Here is a 20282-nt window from a genome sequence, read left to right as displayed (position 1 = left end):
ATAATTATAAATTAAAAATTTTGATTATAATTTTTAAGATATATGTAAAATATATATAATACAAAATTATAGTATTTATGATTTGGTCTATTCGGTCTATTCCGTCCGGACCGAAATATTTGTGAAAAGAACCGAACCAAACCGAATTTTATTTCGGTCTATTCGGTCCGGACCGAATAGACCGAATATCTGAAAACTTTAGGACCGAACCGAACCGAATTAGCATGGTTCGGTTCGGTTTTTTGGTTTCGGTTCGATTTTGCTCAGCCCTACTCTATTTTTAGTGGAGTATTAGGGACGTAGGAGTATCATGCAGTGGAGTATCGACCCATATACTCCTTTGTCAGTGAAGTATTATCTAAAATTTTAATTTTTATTTTTTAAAAAAATTTAAAGTGATACTCCATTGGGAAAATGAGTATCCAACTGACAGAGGAATATATTCTGCCGATAAAGGAGTATCATCCTGATACTCTATTAAAAGTGGCGTATCATCCTGATACTTCAGTATCAGTGAAATATCTGGTGGGTATGAGTATTTTGGTCATCTTTTTTCAGAGTATTTTGGGCTAACTGACATCTAAAAAGAGGTATTTTGATCATTTTTTCATTTTTTTAATTAAACACCCTAACACACCTAACTTATTTTTGTTTCAAATCATTATGCCAATATACACCAACAGTAAAATGATTGAGACCAAAAGTTAAATTGCATCAACTGGTATGTAATCAATTTAAACAATTTTTCACATTATATTATTTTCTGTAAATCTTATAAATATGAATAAGAAGATTATATACCAAATTTTTATTCTTTTTTTCCCTCCCTGAAATAAAAAATTATCCTCTTCATCTAAAATTAGAAACACAGCTTAAATCAAGTGTAAATGTTAAATAATGTGAGAGGGGAAAGTGTAAGGGGAGCTAGTGGAAGGCAATAAAGTCTCCTCCTTTTTTGTTTTACAAATCTGTTTGTATCAGTTAAAGTAAAAGCAAAGATTTTATATAGAGTGCATGGTCCACAATAATGCTTTTACTGAATTCACAACAAAAAGCTGATAAATTATTCAATACAGAAAATGGAAAAAAATATAATTAAGTAGAATCTTCGTCCCTTGCATACAAAAATGCACGCGTAGCCTGGTATTCTATTTAATCGAGTCGTATGCAATTTTTTTAATACTTAAACATACTCACTTGCTGTGGTCAATTCTCGGTCTTAGAAAAATCAAGAACCTAATCATTGTTGAGATATGAATATGACTTTGATAAAAATTAATTTCTAACATTTTAAGCAGTGTTTTAAAAATCGCAAATCGGTCTTAAACGGCGGAAGGAACTTCTAACGCTTAAGTGGTTAAGCGGACGCTTAAGCGGAATTTTAAGCGGGTTTATAAGCGGATAAATAATATTTATTTAAAATTATATATATAATAATAATAATATGTGTAATACTAAAATAATGAAAATAAATAAAGTATCAAGAACATAAACATAAATTTTTCTTAAAAACTTATATATTTTTATCTTTTAATCAAGATCATTGTTTTATTAAAATATATATTAATATTTAAAATTAAAAATTAAAAATTTGACAAGTCAAAATCGTTTTGACCGCTTAATGACTGTTTAATCCGCTTAATAACCGCTTAATCCGTTTATAAGACCGCTTAATCTTTAAAAACGCTTAATTATCCGATTAGTATAAAATCGAAGCGCTTAATGGTCCGATTCTGCTTAAACGGCCGCTTAATGCGCTTTTCAAAACACTGATTTTAAGGTTGTGATTGGTTCCATAGGCGGGAGGAAAACTCAAGATTTGAGATAACTGCTACTCTCAATATTTTCAATAATTATTAAAATATTGATATTGTATCTGGGTTAGCCCAAATAATTGCGACAAGATTTATATAGGATAATTGAAAAATATATCTTATAGTGAGTTATTAAATGGAACGAGATCCTTACGTAGTAATTGACTGGATGTTGGCCCAAAAAAGAAAAAAACACCTAGTGATCCACTCACCCACTCGACGAGATCTCCACCTAGTAATTAATTGAACACTAGGCCCGAAAATAATGAACACCTATCGATACACTCTTCAAAATTTTAAGAAAATAGTCGTTCTAAAACAAGAAAATGTTATATTTCATATCTGAATAACCACTGTAACAACCAACGAGTCCATGCAATTTGTAAGGAGCTGAAATTGTCAACCGTTTAATTTGACAAAATGAAGTAATATTAGTTTAAACAGGCTTAATACAATTCGAAAATAATTTCGAAATTCACGTTATCCCTACCACTACTCATAAACAAATGTACGCCTAGAAAAATAAGGTCCAGAGTCTAGATGGGGATGAATACAGTTGGTGGTTAGAAAGCGTACAAAAAAACAAGAGAATCTTTTGTGAAATAGACCTGCAATTAGCGAGCTCAATGATAGATGTTTGTTGACTAATAAAAGCGGTTAACAAAACAAACTCATTATATGATTCAGTCTTTCTAATGTGTGCCCAAGAGTGCACAATAAATACTAAAATTTATGAGTTTTGTGCATTTTTATTGGTGGAGTTGTTGTAAATGCAGGGGTCCATCAATATTTATGATTAGAGAACCAATTAAAATACACCAAACTCATGGGAGTTAGTGTTTATTGTGTGCCCTTGATCACACATTAGAAAACCCGTATATCATTAGCACTAATATTAGTATCAACCTTTAAACAGACTGTAAAAGCTAAGTTATTGTCCCTATACACAATCCCGTGAATAGGTTAGGCTTAGACCAATTATTTAATTTTGCCCTAAAAACATGGCACATAGGTACTCTCGAACAATACAACTTTGCTAATCATTTCGTAACACAAATAAATCATTGGCTACGACGATACGGTTTCTAATTACTAACGTCAATAATTTGTCATGACTGTTAGTCCTTCCAAATCTTGACTTGATTAGTTATCCGCATGCTTGCAGATTTCGAAAATCGAAACTAAATAGTTAAGATTTTGATTTCTGATTTTTTGGATGAGTCTTAAAAATCGAATAATTTATTATTCCATCCCTCCCACTGAAATCTTTACTTTTTTTCTCATACTTGACACGTATTTTAAGATTATTATAAAATATAGTTCTATAATCTATTTTTAAAATTTTCTTTTTCCGTATAAAAGTTTAAATATTATATTTTTATTTTTAAAAAAATATTTAAAATTATTTAAGCAACCATGTTTTATGGAAGTTTTAAAATGCGTGTCAATTCCCCGACCTCTAATGTAAACAACCCAGTAGGACCGAGGGAGTAATAATTTATTGTCGAATTTTGAAAAAGTGGTCAATTTTTATAATAGAGGTACCAGAAGGTTACCATTCCATTGATTTTCATTACTATCACGAGTCGAAACGCCCATCGTCTTATATTAATAGAATCCGGAATCTATTCATTTTCAATTTCGCCCACCTGTCTTGTATTAAAAGAACCTGAAATAGTGAAATCTATTGATTTTCAATTTCCGTATAAATGAGTTTATTTGAGCCAAATTTTGACGAACCTAACAAATTTGGTATGATACGTTTGTATACGTATCTCAGGTAGAGCTTCCACGGGTGAAGTTAATGTTTTCATGTATTTCTTTCCTATACTTTAACATTCATCACCCCCATATAAAATTTATAAAATATACACACTCACCAATTATCAATTTATCATAGATAATGCAATTCACGGGACTTGATACTCTCTTCAAAGTGGCTTTTGGCAGCGCAACAACACTAGGCACTTTTGTTTTCTTACACTTAACACTATTCACTACTTATATTGTCTCAAGTACTTGTTCTTTTTTGTAGTATACACCAATTCACTTGCAATGTCTTTATCATTTAAGCCTTATTCTCTCTTCATGCCTCCTCCTCATTCTTCCCATCACCTCCTCTTACTCTTTCAACAAGTCCACCATCACGGCACGCCGCCTACCGCGGCAGCTCTCCGTCGACTACTATGCCAAGTCTTGCCCTCAGGTAGACCAGCTTGTAGCGACGGTCACGTCACAGCAGTTTAAGGAAGTGCCGGTCTCGGGACCTGCCACTATTCGTCTCTTCTTCCATGACTGCTTTGTTGAGGTTAGCTAATTACTCTTGTTTCATTTTGAGGTGATCATTTTAACAAAAATATAAACTGCATGTGCTGCAGAGTTTTTAGGTTTTTCCTGCAGTAAATAAGTGCATGCGTGCTTGAATTTTCACCCAAATAAGTGGCCAAAAGAAATAAATTTAGAAACTTAACGTACTTAAATTAAATGATGGAATGAGTACCTTATGCATAGTGCGTATTTCTTAAAATTTTAGATGAACTGATTACCTAACATCTAATTAGAGCTAAGTTCGTGAGAGACTTGAACCTCAAGTCATTCCGGCCTCTGTTTATTTAATTTAAATATTTGTGTGTTGAGTGTTGAATAGTATAATATCTTATTGAGTAGGCGAAACAAAGAATCGACTAATGGTACGGAAAGAGCAAAATACTGTATGACTTATGTTGTGCCGTAAAAAAAAGTGTCGGTGGAAAAATGTGCTGTCAGAAAAATTAGATGACTGTTTGGTATTATTTTAATTTATGTATATTTTGAGATATAATATATAAAAATAATATTTTTGAGAATATTTGATGATAAAACGAATGACTACTTAAGCTGAAAACAGTTTTTTCCAAAAGCATGGGAGGACATAATTTTGCTAACAACAGTCTTCAGATCAAAATCGCTTTTCCTGCCTTTAAAATTTATCAAACACATTTTTGACAATTTTTGAGCAAAAAACTGTTGTAACTGTATGCAACGGACAATACCAAACGGACCTTAATGTAGTGAAATGTTCATCTAAACCACTCTTACTTATTGGGGATGCATAGATGAGAATGAGATCTTGGTTAAGTGACAAAAAGTGAGTTTTTGTGTACGATAATTCACAGGTTCGTGTGTTTTATTTTTTTTAAAAAAAGAAGCTAAAGTAGACTCTCTGCATGGTGAGTTGATTAAATTATTAATGACTGTACATAACATATCTATGTAACATACTTGAGTGGAAACAAATGGATTATAATGAATGGAGAGCATGTGAATGAAGGGGTGTGATGGGTCCATATTGATATCGACCAAACCAGGAAGCAAACAATGGGCGGAGAAGGATGCGGAAGATAACAAGGACCTGGCTGTGGAGGCTTTTGATAGCATAACAAAGGCCAAATCTCTATTAGAGACCAAGTGTCCTGGTGTTGTGTCTTGTGCTGATATTCTTGCTATTGCTGCTAGAGATTTCGTCCACTTGGTATGTTTGTTTATATCTACTTCCCCACTTTACCCTACATGCTACATATATACAATATGTTATGTTCGGGTCAACAATTCTCACGTAAAAATTGTTATGCGTAATTTATGGAAGTTGCATAACATCATAAACAAAATTTTCGTTTTTAATATTTTTATTGTGAAATTGTACTTTTGTGCAAGGCTACCTCCATATTTAAGATTTTGGGACTCAATAAGTCCATATAACATTACAACTCGATATTGAGAAGTTCCCGGATAAATTATTGTTAGCAGCATATAATAATGCAGAAAATTTTCATAGTATGTCTGAAAATGTGCTGTATCAGTGGATATATTGTTGAAGTTCCGGGATAAATCATTGTTAGTAGCATACTATAATGCAAAAACTTTTTCAGTACGTCTGAAAATGGGCTGTATGGTGGATAAATGATGTGCTGCAACAATTGTATGCACCTGACCATCCTCGTGTGTACTAATTTGTCTACTTCTCTCTTCTACAAGGCAACAATCTTTCTGCTAGATTTATTTACTACTCTTTTTCGTCTGATATGACAATAGAAAACACTTTGTCATCTTGTATCATAATAGTAATATATGCAGTCAGAAAAATCTGTAAACAATCAAATTAAACTAATCATACTTGAGTAAATCTTGGAAGTCGACAGGGCATTACTTCATTAAGTTACTGATCGATTAAAAATTTTGTGATTTGGGAAAAAGTGATACTAAATTTGGCACTACATATACACTTACAATAGTCAATAGGTATATTATCATATGCCCACTAGTTCTGTATCTATCCACGTTACAAACCAACAGTTTCTGCGAAGACAAACTACTTAATTAGTAATCCTTCATACAAAACAATCTTAAACATAACTAATACATGCGTAGAGGATGATGTTCTTGAGATTATCTCAGAAAATTTACTTGAGATACACAATAAAATCACCTTGTTTATGATAATTATATATGAAGATACAATCAAATACACGAATATTTAATTATTCTATTTCCATAACACATACATAACCCACATGTCATATTTCTATTAGATATTTTTATATTACCTCAGGAAAGTTACCTCTGGGGATTTATTCTCTATACGGGTAATATGTACTTAATTTGTTTAGTAATCCTTTCTACAAGACAAATAGAAAGACAATGCGGCGGTTTGGGAAATCTTAAAATAAGTAACTTATGACTTAAATCGAATAAGTGATTAATAATTGATAAGTTGATAAATACTTATAAGTTATACACGTGTTTGAATAATTATAATTTAACTTATAAGTCAGAATTTTTTTATTTAAATGAACTAAAATAAATAATTTTTAAATATAACTATCTTAATTCTTATACTTTAAGTTAGATTAACATATAAAAAAATATTTTTTAAAACTAAAATTGATAAAAAAAATTGAAAAATAAAAAATAAGTTGAGAAAAGGTACATGTTGCCAACATTCAACTTATCAGCTTATAAGTTGTAAATTCAACTTATAAGTTGGGTCGACAAACACTTGTCAATAAGCTGTTGCGGGTTTATAAGTCAATAAATTAACTTATAAGATTTGCCAAACAGACCCAATAATAGGTTGTATCATGTACTTGATATGTTTAGTAGCAGGCTGACTAGTTCACAAACGGCATATAGTTAAGGGCAGGACAAATAAACCCAGGGGAACAATATTTGTGATGTGAAGTACTGATGCACCGAAAGTACTTGAAACTTTTGGATCTTATAACCGATAAAAGAGAGAAATTCAACATTAAGACAGAAAATTTGCCAGAAATCTATCACATGCATGTCACTGTATCACAAAAAAACTAAGATTGGATGATATTAGCAAATATTAGCTTTATATTCTTTGCTTGTGACACACCTACTCAATTACTCCACTCAGTACTCGGTCACTATAAAAAACACATTTTAGCGTGAGAAATAATGAGAATAATATTGATCTATAGCAGAACAATCCGACATTGAAAAAATGAAAAATATGATCATTTTCACCGTTCTCACGTATAAAATGTTCTCACCGGAATCACGTTACAATTCAGCAAGACAATATTTGTTCTCGCCGAAATCACGCACACACTGTCTTTAACAAAATTTGAACCTGCAGTGACCAAAGTGCAGGTTCAAGATGCCACAACTCTAGTACTAATATTGGTGAGATTTAGTACTTGATCTTGATTTATGTTATAGTAAACCTTAAATGCTGATGTCTTCATCCAATTTTGAGGTTAGTTACAGTCATGTAGCCTTTTTGTTGCTAGTTGATTGCTATTCACAAATTCTTTGTTTATTGTGGTTGTTGTAATTTTATCTACCAGTCTTAACAGGACCATTAAAATGTGATGCAGGCAGGGGGTCCTTATTATCCTGTGAAGAAAGGCAGGTGGGACGGAAAATTGTCATTGGCATCAAGGGTTAATCTCAAGATTCCACATGCGAATTCTACTGTAAATGAACTCATCAAGCTATTTGCATCAAAGGGTTTAACACCGGATGATCTGGTAGTACTCTCCGGTGCACATACCATAGGATTTTCACATTGTAAAAACTTTGTGAATCGACTATATGACTATAAGGGAACTAAGAAACCAGATCCTTCAATAGATCCAAGACTTCTTAAGGCCTTGAAAATGTCTTGCCCACCATTTGGTCGTAGTGGCAGTGTCGTGGCACCATTTGATGTTACAACGCCTTTCCTATTCGACAATGCTTACTATCAAAATTTGGAAGCCAAATTAGGTCTGTTAAGTTCTGATCAGCAGCTGTTTTTTGATCCAAGAACTAAGCCTATGGTTCAAGCTTTGGCAAAGGATAAGCAGCGTTTCTTCCAAGCATTTTCCGCAGCTATGGATAAAATGGGATCAATAGGCGTGAAAAGGGGAAGAAAACATGGAGAGAAAAGGAAAGATTGCAGTGTTCATGCATTTTAATTGTTACGCAGATCTGGTATGTTAGGGTGTCCAACATCATTATAGTTGCATCTTCTCCGCAAGTATCTGCTTTTGGCGTAGTAGTAAGTGCTTGATCCTAATATGGTATATATCTTTTTGATTTTTCTTCATTTTTCATGTGGCTCTGTTTGGAGATCAGTTTCCTACCATTTGATTAATTTTTTCATTTTCATTTCTTTAACAAATATTTGTACTGTTCTTGGTATTGTTTATCTTAGTGTGTTTTTCCTCTGCTGGATGAGGCTGTTGTATGGGTTTGTAAAATCTTGTAATTGACATTGTTTTCTACTGGAACATACAGTTGACAGTTGCTTCTACATGTATATTACTTATCATGGTTTTTTCTGCAACCTGCTAAACTTTTCTTTGCACCTGGGAAATTAGTTTCTATCATTTTCTGCAGGTTACTCCAGAATAACCGGTATCAGTTAAATTTGATCCCACAAACACCTTTCTCAATCGAGTTCCTCGATCAAAAGGATCTACAACTTCGACTAGGCAGATTCAAGATTTGGAAATGCACGTCGAAGAGCAAATTATCAAATTACAGAAAAATGGAAAAATAAATACATATTCATCAGCCAACATATCAAATAACGAAAATAGTTATGTTTTCGTTTATCAGATGCCGAATTTTCACTAAATTTTATTGCAATCATCCAATTTTCTTGTGATGTCTTGATACTTCTCTGTCACAGTGTCACTTGTGAATGTCTGAATGATCACTGTCATCAGTCTATCACCAACTGATCTAGAGTTACAACATCACTTCTTATTACTGATGCATCAGAGTGGTCCATATATTACATCATTTTAGCTGCATTGTTTTTATTGAATCCAGAAACAATTAAATAGTGTGCCCTGTTGGAATTAATGCACTTTATAGTCAATGTGCATATTCATGAAATTCCAGTTTCCTCTAGAAGGATCAAAAAATTTGTTTGTTCATCTTGACAAATGGACTTGATAACTCTATTTTTGACTACAGGCCCATCAAAATGGTCCAAGCTTTTGGGTTCACGTTCACTCAATGAGAATATCTTGATATGAAAGAGCTTAAATTAATTGCAAAGTATTATATTACGAGCAGTGCTACGTACCAAAAATAATTTCAAAAAGTTGTTTCAAAATGACACATAATGTGATTTTATTCGTAGAAATCATATTTATGCACGAGAAGTCCATATCATTAACGAGGGAGTAATCCTTTAGTTACAATTTTGGGAACACTTTCGAGAACTCTAGCATTTCTCTAATATTATACGACCACAACCCATCTCTTATTGAGGTGTCCTGTATTATTGTTGGTTGAGAAAATGAGCGTTTATAATTTGCTTTAATATATGCATGACTGTCTCACATGCTATTAATGAAGTTATGCAAGTAATAATTAACAAATAATAATTAAATTCTATTTTATGTAATTACCTTATTTTGAACCACTTGTTCGGTGATCTAAGATAAGAAGAGCTTCATCTGCAACTTCATTACCAGACCCTACTATACCTGTCTGTTCCTTTTGCGTCTGCAACCAACTTTAATCCTGTCCTTGTGTCGGTAGAATAAAAATATAGTCATTTGGATCACGAGATTTTAACCCGGTTAACGTGAATGAGAACTAAGTACGTATCCGGTTTGGAATCGCATTATTGAAACGACACCTTAGTGTTCCTACCAGACTCCCCGGTCTCTATCACAGTTGCATTCTGCATGTAATAATAGTCTCTTATCGGAAATCAATCATCAAATAGTGTCTGTTGGTTGTTTCGTTGAATTTATAAGCAACACATATAATGTAAACGCACATTTAAAATCACACAAATATTAAATGTGATACATAGTTAGGTCATCTGCCATCCATAATCGAACATCATTAAGCGGCAAAACCTAGCTGTTATGTAGTGTAAAACTTCACTTATAATTTGCTATCAGAACGAAGGATCGTACATGATCTGAATCATATTCAAGACTGATAACTACCAATATTTAATCATTCAGAATTCGACGTAAGAACTTAAATGCTAGACCTACCACAACTGTTTTTTTCCTGTCCTATTTATTGAACAGCAATGAAGTAGTACTGCCACATTTTCGGATTCCAGATTTTGATTCTTTAATCTTCGAGATTTGAAGTGGTTGAAAAGATATGGGCATGTCGATGAAACTGATGTGTTCAAAATTTATGGTTGCGATAACGTTGGTGCTGCTGCAGATAACGATATTGCCCATGCAGGTTGCAGCAATTGATGAATTAGTTCGACAGGTGAGGGAGCAAACTGCAAAGAGTAACACTACTTGTATTCTGGTGTTTGGAGATTCGAGTGTTGATCCGGGAAACAATAATTATATCCCCACTGATAATAAAGGCAATTTTCCACCGTATGGTAAAAATTTCGACAATGGCACCTCCACTGGGAGGTTCAGTAATGGAAAACTTGCCACTGACTTCATAGGTATGTTATGTAATCATGTTCTAGTTTATGTTCTATTTGCTACATTTTAATCTCGAGCTACCATCCACATTGCTGGCACAAAATCGCGAAACATTAGTAAATTTGAGAAGTAGCAGTACTAAGTGTTTGTTTGTTTGAGTTGTTCTGTTTAACGGTTTACTTGCTAGAGGAACCCTAAATGACTGTTTTTGTTTGTTAAAATATCTAGCGGAGGCACTTGGTTATCGAAATATAGTTCGAGGATTTCTGGAACCACAGCTGGAGATGAAAGATATGCTGCATGGTGTGAGTTTTGCATCAGCTGGTTCTGGTTACGATGATCTTACAGCTAATCTTACAGTAAGTACCTTTCTTAACATAGCACTGTTAGACTCTGTACTGTTCTGATAAATCTGCGTTTAATGAGAACTAATGCCAATTTATGCTGTGTTTAATCAACAGAGTGTGTTAACTATTACCAAACAAGTGGAGTATCTGATGCATTACAAGATTCACTTGGGTCAACACATAGGGAAAGTGAAGGCTGAAGAAACTCTGAGAAATGCTATATATATCTTGAGTTTCGGCACAAATGATTTCATCCAAAACTACTTCGAAGAAATCGATCGAGCAAAGCAGTTCACTGTGGCGCAGTACCAGAATTTCTTAATTTCTCGCTTGGCTCTTGCTATTACGGTAAATTACTTTAATCTGGTTGAGTTGCAACATTTCTCTGACATTTTAACGTTTTAGATGAGCTGGTCATCTAACAAATCCAAATCAGTAAATTATCAAATTTCCTGATACTTCAACTTTTGTATGCAGAAAATGCACCGCATTGGAGCTAGGAGAGTTGCTGTAGTTGGCGTCCCTCCATTAGGTTGCTTTCCATTGGTTGAAATGATACGAGACGATGATAACAAATGCGATGGGCCTCTCGACAGCGTTGCTATAGCATTCAATTCCTTGATTAAACAGAAATTGGCTGACTTGAGCAAATCCTTGTCCATAAGAACTGCCTACATAGACATATATGGTTCTATTATGAGCGCAGTTCAGAAACCAAATCAATATGGTTAGTACTACCTTTATAAGTTTAAAATTTATGTACATCCACACACACTTGCATAAAAAAAAGAATATGTTCGCGCTCAGGTATGAAAACATGTCAGAACAATGCTTCTTAGCATGAAATCACGTGAGAATAGAGTTGTTCAGGCTAAAACTGTTCTTCACAGAGCGCGACCTTGTATATGTCACGAGAGTTTCTTATATATCGTTTATTGAAATGTGTATTTTGATCGTAATATGTTCTAAAATTTCAGGTTTTAAGGAAACTGCAAAAGGATGTTGCGGAACAGGAACAGTGGAGTTTGGGGATTCTTGCAAAGGCATGTCTACTTGTGCTGACCCTACAAAATATATTTACTGGGATGCAGTTCATCCTACAGAAACTATGTATAAAATTGTTGCTGATGATGCTCTTAAAGCTATTATTGTTGGCAATTTTCTTGCTAATTAGTACTCGAACTTATTGTCAATGAGCAATCAGATTGACCTGCCAATATTTTGGCACCATTGCTGATTGCAACTTTTGTACAATTTGCTGTACATGAGGACCTTAAAATGAAAAATGTGTGATTACTTTTGTTTTTCTGTGTTGACCATATAAATTTTAGTTAGGGACACCGGGGGGCATGTGTCCCCGGTATCCCTTACTAAATCCGCCCCAGTACTGAGTAGCAGGCTTTGTTACAGACTCCCTGCAATGGTCTTTGTTGAAGATAAGATTGGTGAATCTTCCTCCTGCACTGATTAAAAGTGATAATCAAGCTACTATGCCTGCACATTCTGAACAAGTGGAATTATCTTATTTCCCAGCTCTTTCAGAAAGTCAAGTGGTTTTATTAAATTAAAAAAAGTGGATTCACCAAACATATCTTCCTTTATTCCTCTGCCGCCCTGGACTAAGCAAGCAATACACTTCTATACACATAAACAGTAAGTCTGAAGTTTGCTATATTTCATGTGCAAAAATTCCTTTCAATAAATCACACAGACTATTAAAACTTGATTTTTTAAAAAAAATACGACTACAACAAAAACGGTTAAATTCAACTTCGTTATACCGATTAAATTTATTTGATTTTTTTTTTCATGTTAAACTGTTACATGCTTACTTAAAAACTGTGTAAAAAGGATGTGAATAGAAGCTGTATTTGACCAATTGCAATTAATCAGCTTCACACTAATTTAGATAACCATAATAATAATATCCAGAAGCCCTGTTTAATCCAATCCCTTAAATGAGTTTGAATCTTCTTTCTAAATCCTTAATATATGTTAATTGTCTTAATCATGTTTTTCTTCATAAATAATTCTAATCCAGCTGTATTAAATTCATAAGTTTTATTAAAACAAATATTTATTTGGAGTTTATCTCAATATTCTAACTCAAAATGACAACTGTGGCCAGAAAAATTAGATTTATTGTAATTTAAACAATGTATATGAAGTGCAGGGCACCTTAATTATTCTCAGCTATCTTATTGCGTACACACAGAGACAAATATACGCGCACGCACACCTAATATACAATGGATCTTGTTAATTTTTAATTACTCAAATGATTAGTACAATCACAATTTCAACAAAGTAACAATATACTACTAAACACTTCACCTTTTCTTAATTAATGTTTCATCATATTACGCTCCTACAATTCAGCTTCGGCATTGCTTGCATTACAAGTTTCTGATCCCATTCATTTACTTGAAGAAACTATTGGTACCATTCGGCTCTATAAATCTAGTGCAACCAATTTATTTCAATTCTCTAGCTAGCTCATGCAGTGTTTTTAGACATGGCTGTGAAAAAAGATGATACTCCGTCTTCTTCAGGAGCCATTCTTGAGAGTGTGTGGGCGAATTTTATCGGAAGCAATCTCGAATCCAACGATGAGAATCGAACCGAGCCTGATCTTTTTCGGCCTTGGAATGAAATACCGATTTTAGATGATAATGATAGTGATGGAGTGGTGAATATGTTACAGAGGCTACCTAGTTTAGGCCGGTGGTTATCTATGGGATCCGAAGCGTGGGAGACGATTCTTGATGAATATTGTACGGCTATTCCTTCGGATGCTGAAAATGAGTACTCGAGATTACAAGAAGATTCGAAAGGCGTTGAAGGAGATGAGAGGTTAACCAAGAAAGTTGATCATAAAGATGAGAGGATAGTTTCGAGACATTATCGGGGAGTGAGAAGGCGGCCTTGGGGTAAATATGCTGCAGAAATACGAGATTCAACGAGGAAAGGAGCTAGGGTCTGGCTTGGGACATTTGAAACAGCTGAAGAAGCGGCTTTGGCTTATGACAAAGCTGCGTTAAGGATTAGAGGTCCTAAGGCACACCTAAACTTCCCGCTTGAAAAAGTTACTCAAGGCGCTGATATTACAATTAGGCCTTCACAAAGTCATTTAACCTGTTCAACTGAAAGTTCACAGCCAAGTATTGCTGATTTTAGTGCTTCTGGTTGCAATCAAATACGACTTTTAGAGTCGCAAGAAAAATCATGGCACGAGAATGAACACGAGGACTTGGTCATGACCGGAAAACATATAACAGACAAGATGGTATGCTTGGACGAAACTTCTGTAAATGATCAGTTTGATATACTGGAGTTTCAGGATCTTGGGAGTGACTATCTGGAGAGTTTACTTTCTACCTTTTGATAAACTACAATATGAATCAGACAGTTGGAAACATGCCTAAATTGACTCTGACACATTAATTATGTTTCTAAATTTTCAATCCTTAAAGCTACTTCACTTGTACTCACATGATGTTAGAAATTTAAGTATATCAATTTTGAGTATCAGTTAGAACCTTCAAGGGCTTTGTAATGTCAGAAACAATTTGTAATGTATGTATATATATATAAGGTGGTAATCCAGGGCACATGTTATATCATATCATATCGCGTTGTTATTTCGTGTACGGGTATAGTGAGGTTTTTAACTAAGAATTATACTGATTACAAGAAAAAAATTAATTAGTATATATTTGAGTAGTAGTATGGTATGTCATAACATACGTTTCTTGTGGACCATCTCCCTATATCCAGACGAAAAATTATACTAATTACAAGAGAAATGTTAATTAACATAATCCAATATTCACTACAATCTGCACTATCATCTTATCATCTAATACTAGCGTAATTCAATCAAGAGTAGTCCACTGAACTAAATTTTACACATCAATTCTGTATATTTGTAAAGGTGCAGAATCCAGAACAATATTCAAGTCCTTTGCTTTCTGGATCGAGCGTGTAGCTTCAAAGTAGTCCTTTGTAATAAAAATCAGTAATATAACAAAACGTACCGCAAGAAAACAAATAACAACCAAACCGCAAATAATTTAAACCCCCACCCTACAGTTTGATCAAATACGAAGTCGACCATGAACTCATAGCTGCAGAAGGACACGATTAACACCATTCTAAACCACAACAACACGATAGTTAGTCCCACATTTTTCGCAGATTCGAGATTTCTTTTGGCCTCCAATGCAGCCTCTTTTATTGCTTGTCTGGTGTCGTCGTAAACTGTAGTGTTGCTTGTTCCATTTGCCCTACTCTCTGCAGCCATACAGGGTAGAATTTGTAGTATGATCTCTCTTTACGGATTATCTAGCTATATAAACTAGTTTTCAGTATTCTGTTTCGGTTATGATTGCATATTTTTCTAACAAAATATTTTTAATGTATGTATAAATTTGCATTTGGTGCTAAAATAGAAATCTGTAGGTATGAATCTAGAAATTATTATATATATATATAATTCCGTTTATATAAAAATTATATAAATATGTGTTATATAAGAATAAAAAAATAGATAAAATATTATATATAGAATTATAATTCATATAGGAATAAAAAAAAGTATATTTGGAGCTAGAGTAAGATTTAAAAAGGGATGAAAACAAAAGTTCGTAAAACCGAAAATGGGTGAAACCAAAGTACCTAGGTGTGAGCCAAATCGAACCGAAACCAAAAACCGAACCGAACCGTAAAATTTTGGTTCAGTTTCATTTGAGTTTTTTAAAAATTATGGTTATTTCGGTTTTTCAGTTTGAACTGAAATAAAATCGGTTCGGTTCGGTTTCTCATAATATTGATTCGGTTTTAACTGAATTAACTGAATCATATACACATATATATTTTTCAATTATATTTTATATAATACTAGCTTAAAACCCGAGCGATGCACGGATCGCACAGATTTTTTTTAATATTATATAATTTTTTTTATCATAGGCACAATCATAAATTCTCATTCCGTGGGATTCGAACATGTGACCTAAAGGATAATTATCTCCTCTTTAAATAACTGATACAATTCTTACGGACCTCTTTTAAAATTTTACTTTAGTTAAATATGTATTTCAAATTATAAAAAAATGACCCCCTTAATTTTTGCTAAATAAAAATTACCCTATTTAAAATAATTTAATGTCAAAAAAAGATTGCTCCTATATTTTAAATGCTCGGCTCGAACTCGTTAAAAAGAAAATTCCGTCCTCTTTTATATTCGAAACTGGATCGGCCACTAATAACGTAGGTTAATAAAAAGTCTAATATATAGATTCTGTAAAAATTAACTTTCATCCAAAAGAGACTTTCAATATATAAGATGATATTGAAGTTTTTTCAAATTCAAGAGTTTTGACTATTGATTGCCCCTAATATTTTAGATGCCATGCCAAACAACTACGAAAATCTGTTGGAAAATGTGGGTATTGAGCCCCACATTGTCAAGTCATTTTGAGCCGTTCTTGAGTGAGTGACGCTTTGAGTATGTTCTCCTCCGTGAAAGCTTTCTGAGGCACTTTGAAACACTCAAAATGGTTAAGGGTTGAATGAGATACGATCATACAAAGTTGGTCCCTTGAAGGTGGAAATGTAGATGTGAAAACTTGTATCCCACGTTGAAATGGAAAAGGGGTTTCCATTGCTTTATATAGCACAACACTTTAGTAGTGTTTAAAAGTGTTAGTAAGGAGTTGCTTCATCTCCTACGTGCGCGCGCAGGGGGGTGCAAATTGTGGGATTTCGAGGGGTAATCCGAGGCTTGCGAAGCCTTCGGGCTTGCCCGCACGTGCGACATGCGGACACGAATGTCGCAGAAAATGGCCCCGTATAATCACGGACTAGTTTTGCTAATTTTATTTCCACTGGATTTGGGCTCAAATAATTATTCCAGTTTTGATACGGATAATTAATATAATTTGATTTGATGAAATAATAAAATTGATTCAATTACAGATTTGATTTATTAATCGATAATTAATTAACGCGTTTAATTAATTGTAAAGAGTAGCGCACAAGTCATCCAGAGTCTATATATAATATCGTTATAGGGATTAGGGTATATCATCTTATACGATACCACACACAGCTGTCTCTAAACACAAACCCTATCCTTCTCTCTCTCGTCGGTGATAGTTTCTTGCTCTGTTCTAACTCGCCGAAGGTGCTGTTTGTATAATGACACCGTCTTCTCGTTTTATCCTAGGAGGCTGTCGGCTCGCACACACGGTGAGAGGCGAAATAGCTTTAAGGAGTCAGTTCCTTTCAACTGGACTCGAGAACTCTCTCATATCCTTATCTCTTTCGTTTATTTTCTGTTTTTCACAGTTATACTCGCGCACTGTTATTCGCACACACTGTTTCAATTGTATGTATTAATCGCAGATTGTATTCACAATCTCAAAGCTATTTATTTTATACATTTGTGACTGATACATCTGTATCTGCTTGTTTTGTTGAGTAACAGATCGGTGGAGAACCAAATTGTGATTAACGCTGTAAACTTGACGGCTGATCCCAACGCACAGATCGATCGATCTGATGGGGTTCACCAGCAGGAGATTAACCCTAACACACAGATCGTAGGATCTGATGGGGGTCAAACACCTGTTGGACATGTGCCTTCGGGACATGTGCCTGTGGGACACACTGTCATTGGACAGTTTAGTGTTCCTCTTGGACAGATATCGGCAGGATTCACTCATTCGATCATACCTGCGGTGCCTACTGGTGTGCATACACCTGTAGTACAGATGCACATACCATCTGTTCCACCTGTGGTGCCTGCTGCACCTGTTATGCCATCTGTGCCTGCTGCACATGCTGAAAAACCTGAGAAATTCAACGGAACGAACTTCAAACGTTGGCAACAAAAAATGCACCTTTATCTGACCACGTTGCATATGGATCGCTTCCTTAAGAAAGAACCACCATTGCTCACTGCTGAGAGTAACATGCAGACTGTGTATGTTGCTGATGCTCGGAAGCACTCCGACTACATCTGTCGGAACTATGTGTTAAATTGTTTGTCTGACTCATTGTATAACGTGTACAGCGTGAAGCCAACAACTAAGGCCTTATGGGAGTCACTTGACCATAAGTATAAAACCGAGGACGCTGGGGCAAAGAAGTGGATTGTTGGCCGCTTTCTTGATTATAAGATGGTAGACTCTAAGACTATGGTCAGTCAGGTGCAGGAACTGCAGGTGATCATTCATGACATTCATGCTGAGGGAATGGTCATAAGTGAGTCTTTCCAAGTCGCTTCTGTTATTGAAAAGCTTCCACCTGGATGAAAAGATTTCAAGAACTACCTTAAGTACAAGTGAAAGGAGATGTCTATGGAGGATCTTATTGTTAGACTTTGTATTGAAGAAGACAACAGAGGGTCCGAGAAGAAAGTTAATGTTATCACTGAGAAGGCAAACATGGTGGAGCATGCTCAAAGCTCCAAGCCCAAGAAAACTAATTCTGGTAAAGGGGCAAAGCTGACACCCAAGAGAGGGATTTCGAAGTCGAAATTTCAAGGGAAATGCTACAACTGTGATAAAGTTGGTCATAGGTCTTCTGGCTGCAAGAAGCCCAAGAATCCCAACAAGAAGAAAGAAGCAAACATGGTAGAGAATATCTCCAAGGAGATGGGTGATATAGACCTCTGTGCTACGGTCTCTGAAGTGAACCTGGTCGGTTCTAATCCACGTGAATGGTGGATTGATACTGGTGCTACTAGGCATGTTTGCTCAGACAAGGCGATTTTCTCTAGCCTCAAAGCTTCCGATGCTGGTGAGAAGCTCTACATGGGGAATTCAACAACTTCTACCATTGAGGGTGAAGGCACGGTGATCCTGAAGATGACCTCTGGGAAGAATCTGACTTTGAAGAATGTACTTTATGTGCCTGATATTAGCAAGAACCTTGTGTCTGGTTCTCTGTTGAATAAGCATGGCTTTCGCATTGTAATAGAGCCAGATAAAGTTATTTGGTCTAAGAGTGGTATGTTTGTAGGCAAGGGTTATTTAACCGATGGGCTTTTTAAGCTCAATATAATGTCTGTTAAGGACGATAATGAAATGAAGAATTCTTCTGCTTACTTGCTTGAGTCTCCTAATTTATGGCATGCTAGATTAGGACATGTAAATTATGACACTTTACGACGTTTAAGTGCAAAAGAATACATACCAAAACCCACTATTGATTCAAAACATAAGTGTGAGACTTGTGTCGAGGTAAAATTAACGAGATCATCATTTAAATGTGTGGAAAGGAACACCAAAGTGCTAGACCTAATACATAGCGATATATGTGATTTAAAATTCGCTCCAACAAGAGGAGAAAACAAGTATTTTATTATATTTATTGATGATTATACAAAATACTGCTATGTATATTTGTTGAAAAGTAAAGACGAAGCTATAGATAAATTTAAAATCTATAAAGAAGAAGTTGAGACACAACAAACTGAGAAAATCAAAACGATACGAAGTGATCGTGGAGGTGAATATGTTGAACCGTTTGGGGAATTATGTTCACAACATGGTATAATCCATGAGGTCACTGCACCATACTCCCCTCAGTCAAATGGTGTGGCTGAAAGGAAGAATCGCACTCTGAAAGAGATGATGAATGCGATGTTGTTAAGTTCTGGGCTTCCACAATCGATGTGGGGAGAAGCAATCTTATGCGCAAATAATATTTTAAATATTACGATACGCAAGAATAAGGATGTAAGTCCTTATGAAATGTGAAAGAAAAAGAAACCAAGTTACCAACACCTGAAAGTGTGGGGATGCCTTGCAAAGGTACTGATCCCTACACCGAAGAAGGTGAAGATAGGTCCTAAAACTGTGGATTGTATCTTCATCGGATATCATCCATACAGTACTACATATCGGTTTCTTGTTCATGAATCAAAGATTCCTGATATTCAAAAAAATACCATTATGGAATCAAGGAATGCCTCATTCTTTGAGACGATATTTCCCTGTAATCCAGGAAACCAACAAACTACGACGTCTAAACGATCTCATGAGTCTGTAGATGACGATAATGAGAGTGACGAAAGTGAAGACGAAAACGTGGGGGTAGTGAGAAGGAGCAAAAGATAACGAACGGAGAAATCCTATGGGTCTGATTTTATGACCTATTTGCTCGAAGAAGGTGACCCAAAACCTATAAGGAGG

The 20282-nt window shown here is 34.8% G+C and overlaps 3 protein-coding genes across 3 annotated transcripts; all 3 read left to right on the top strand.

Annotated features, from left to right (window-relative positions):
* The first annotated feature begins 414 nt into the window (after positions 1-414).
* Positions 415-8606, top strand: LOC141696469 (peroxidase 19-like). The gene is made up of 4 exons (XM_074500608.1): positions 415-525; positions 3850-4122; positions 5125-5325; positions 7697-8606. Exons 1-4 carry the CDS (start codon positions 415-417, stop codon positions 8276-8278), a joined length of 1167 nt encoding a protein of 388 aa, XP_074356709.1. The 3' UTR covers positions 8279-8606.
* A 1710-nt stretch (positions 8607-10316) lies between these two features.
* Positions 10317-12380, top strand: LOC141698393 (GDSL esterase/lipase At5g45950-like). Its single transcript, XM_074503077.1, has 5 exons — positions 10317-10752; positions 10961-11091; positions 11194-11427; positions 11557-11806; positions 12057-12380. Exons 1-5 carry the CDS (start codon positions 10446-10448, stop codon positions 12251-12253), a joined length of 1119 nt encoding a protein of 372 aa, XP_074359178.1. The 5' UTR covers positions 10317-10445; the 3' UTR covers positions 12254-12380.
* Positions 12381-13369: 989 nt separating this feature from the next.
* On the top strand, positions 13370-14607 carry LOC141698073 (ethylene-responsive transcription factor ERF091-like). Its single transcript, XM_074502682.1, has one exon. The coding sequence runs from the start codon at positions 13595-13597 to the stop codon at positions 14462-14464; it is 870 nt and encodes a 289-aa protein (XP_074358783.1). The 5' UTR covers positions 13370-13594; the 3' UTR covers positions 14465-14607.
* Positions 14608-20282: the final 5675 nt, after the last annotated feature.

Source organism: Apium graveolens, chromosome 11 (assembly GCF_009905375.1).
Source record: "Apium graveolens cultivar Ventura chromosome 11, ASM990537v1, whole genome shotgun sequence".
Classification (NCBI taxonomy): domain Eukaryota; kingdom Viridiplantae; phylum Streptophyta; class Magnoliopsida; order Apiales; family Apiaceae; genus Apium; species Apium graveolens.
The sequence above is the reverse complement of the archived record's forward strand: the minus strand, read 5'-3'. Positions and strand labels throughout refer to the sequence as shown.

Bases quoted from the DNA above. Each gene is read 5' to 3' on its own strand.
- LOC141698073 (XM_074502682.1), top strand. From the start codon at position 13,595: ATGGCTGTGAAAAAAGATGATACTCCGTCTTCTTCAGGAGCCATTCTT.
- LOC141696469 (XM_074500608.1), top strand. From the start codon at position 415: ATGAGTATCCAACTGACAGAGGAATATATTCTGCCGATAAAGGAGTAT. The intron at 526-3,849 runs GTGGGTATGAGT...TCTTTTTTGTAG, and splicing joins CAGTATCAGTGAAATATCTG to TATACACCAATTCACTTGCA. The intron at 5,326-7,696 runs GTATGTTTGTTT...AATGTGATGCAG, and splicing joins CTAGAGATTTCGTCCACTTG to GCAGGGGGTCCTTATTATCC.
- LOC141698393 (XM_074503077.1), top strand. From the start codon at position 10,446: ATGGGCATGTCGATGAAACTGATGTGTTCAAAATTTATGGTTGCGATA. The intron at 11,428-11,556 runs GTAAATTACTTT...TTTTGTATGCAG, and splicing joins GCTTGGCTCTTGCTATTACG to AAAATGCACCGCATTGGAGC. The intron at 11,807-12,056 runs GTTAGTACTACC...CTAAAATTTCAG, and splicing joins TCAGAAACCAAATCAATATG to GTTTTAAGGAAACTGCAAAA.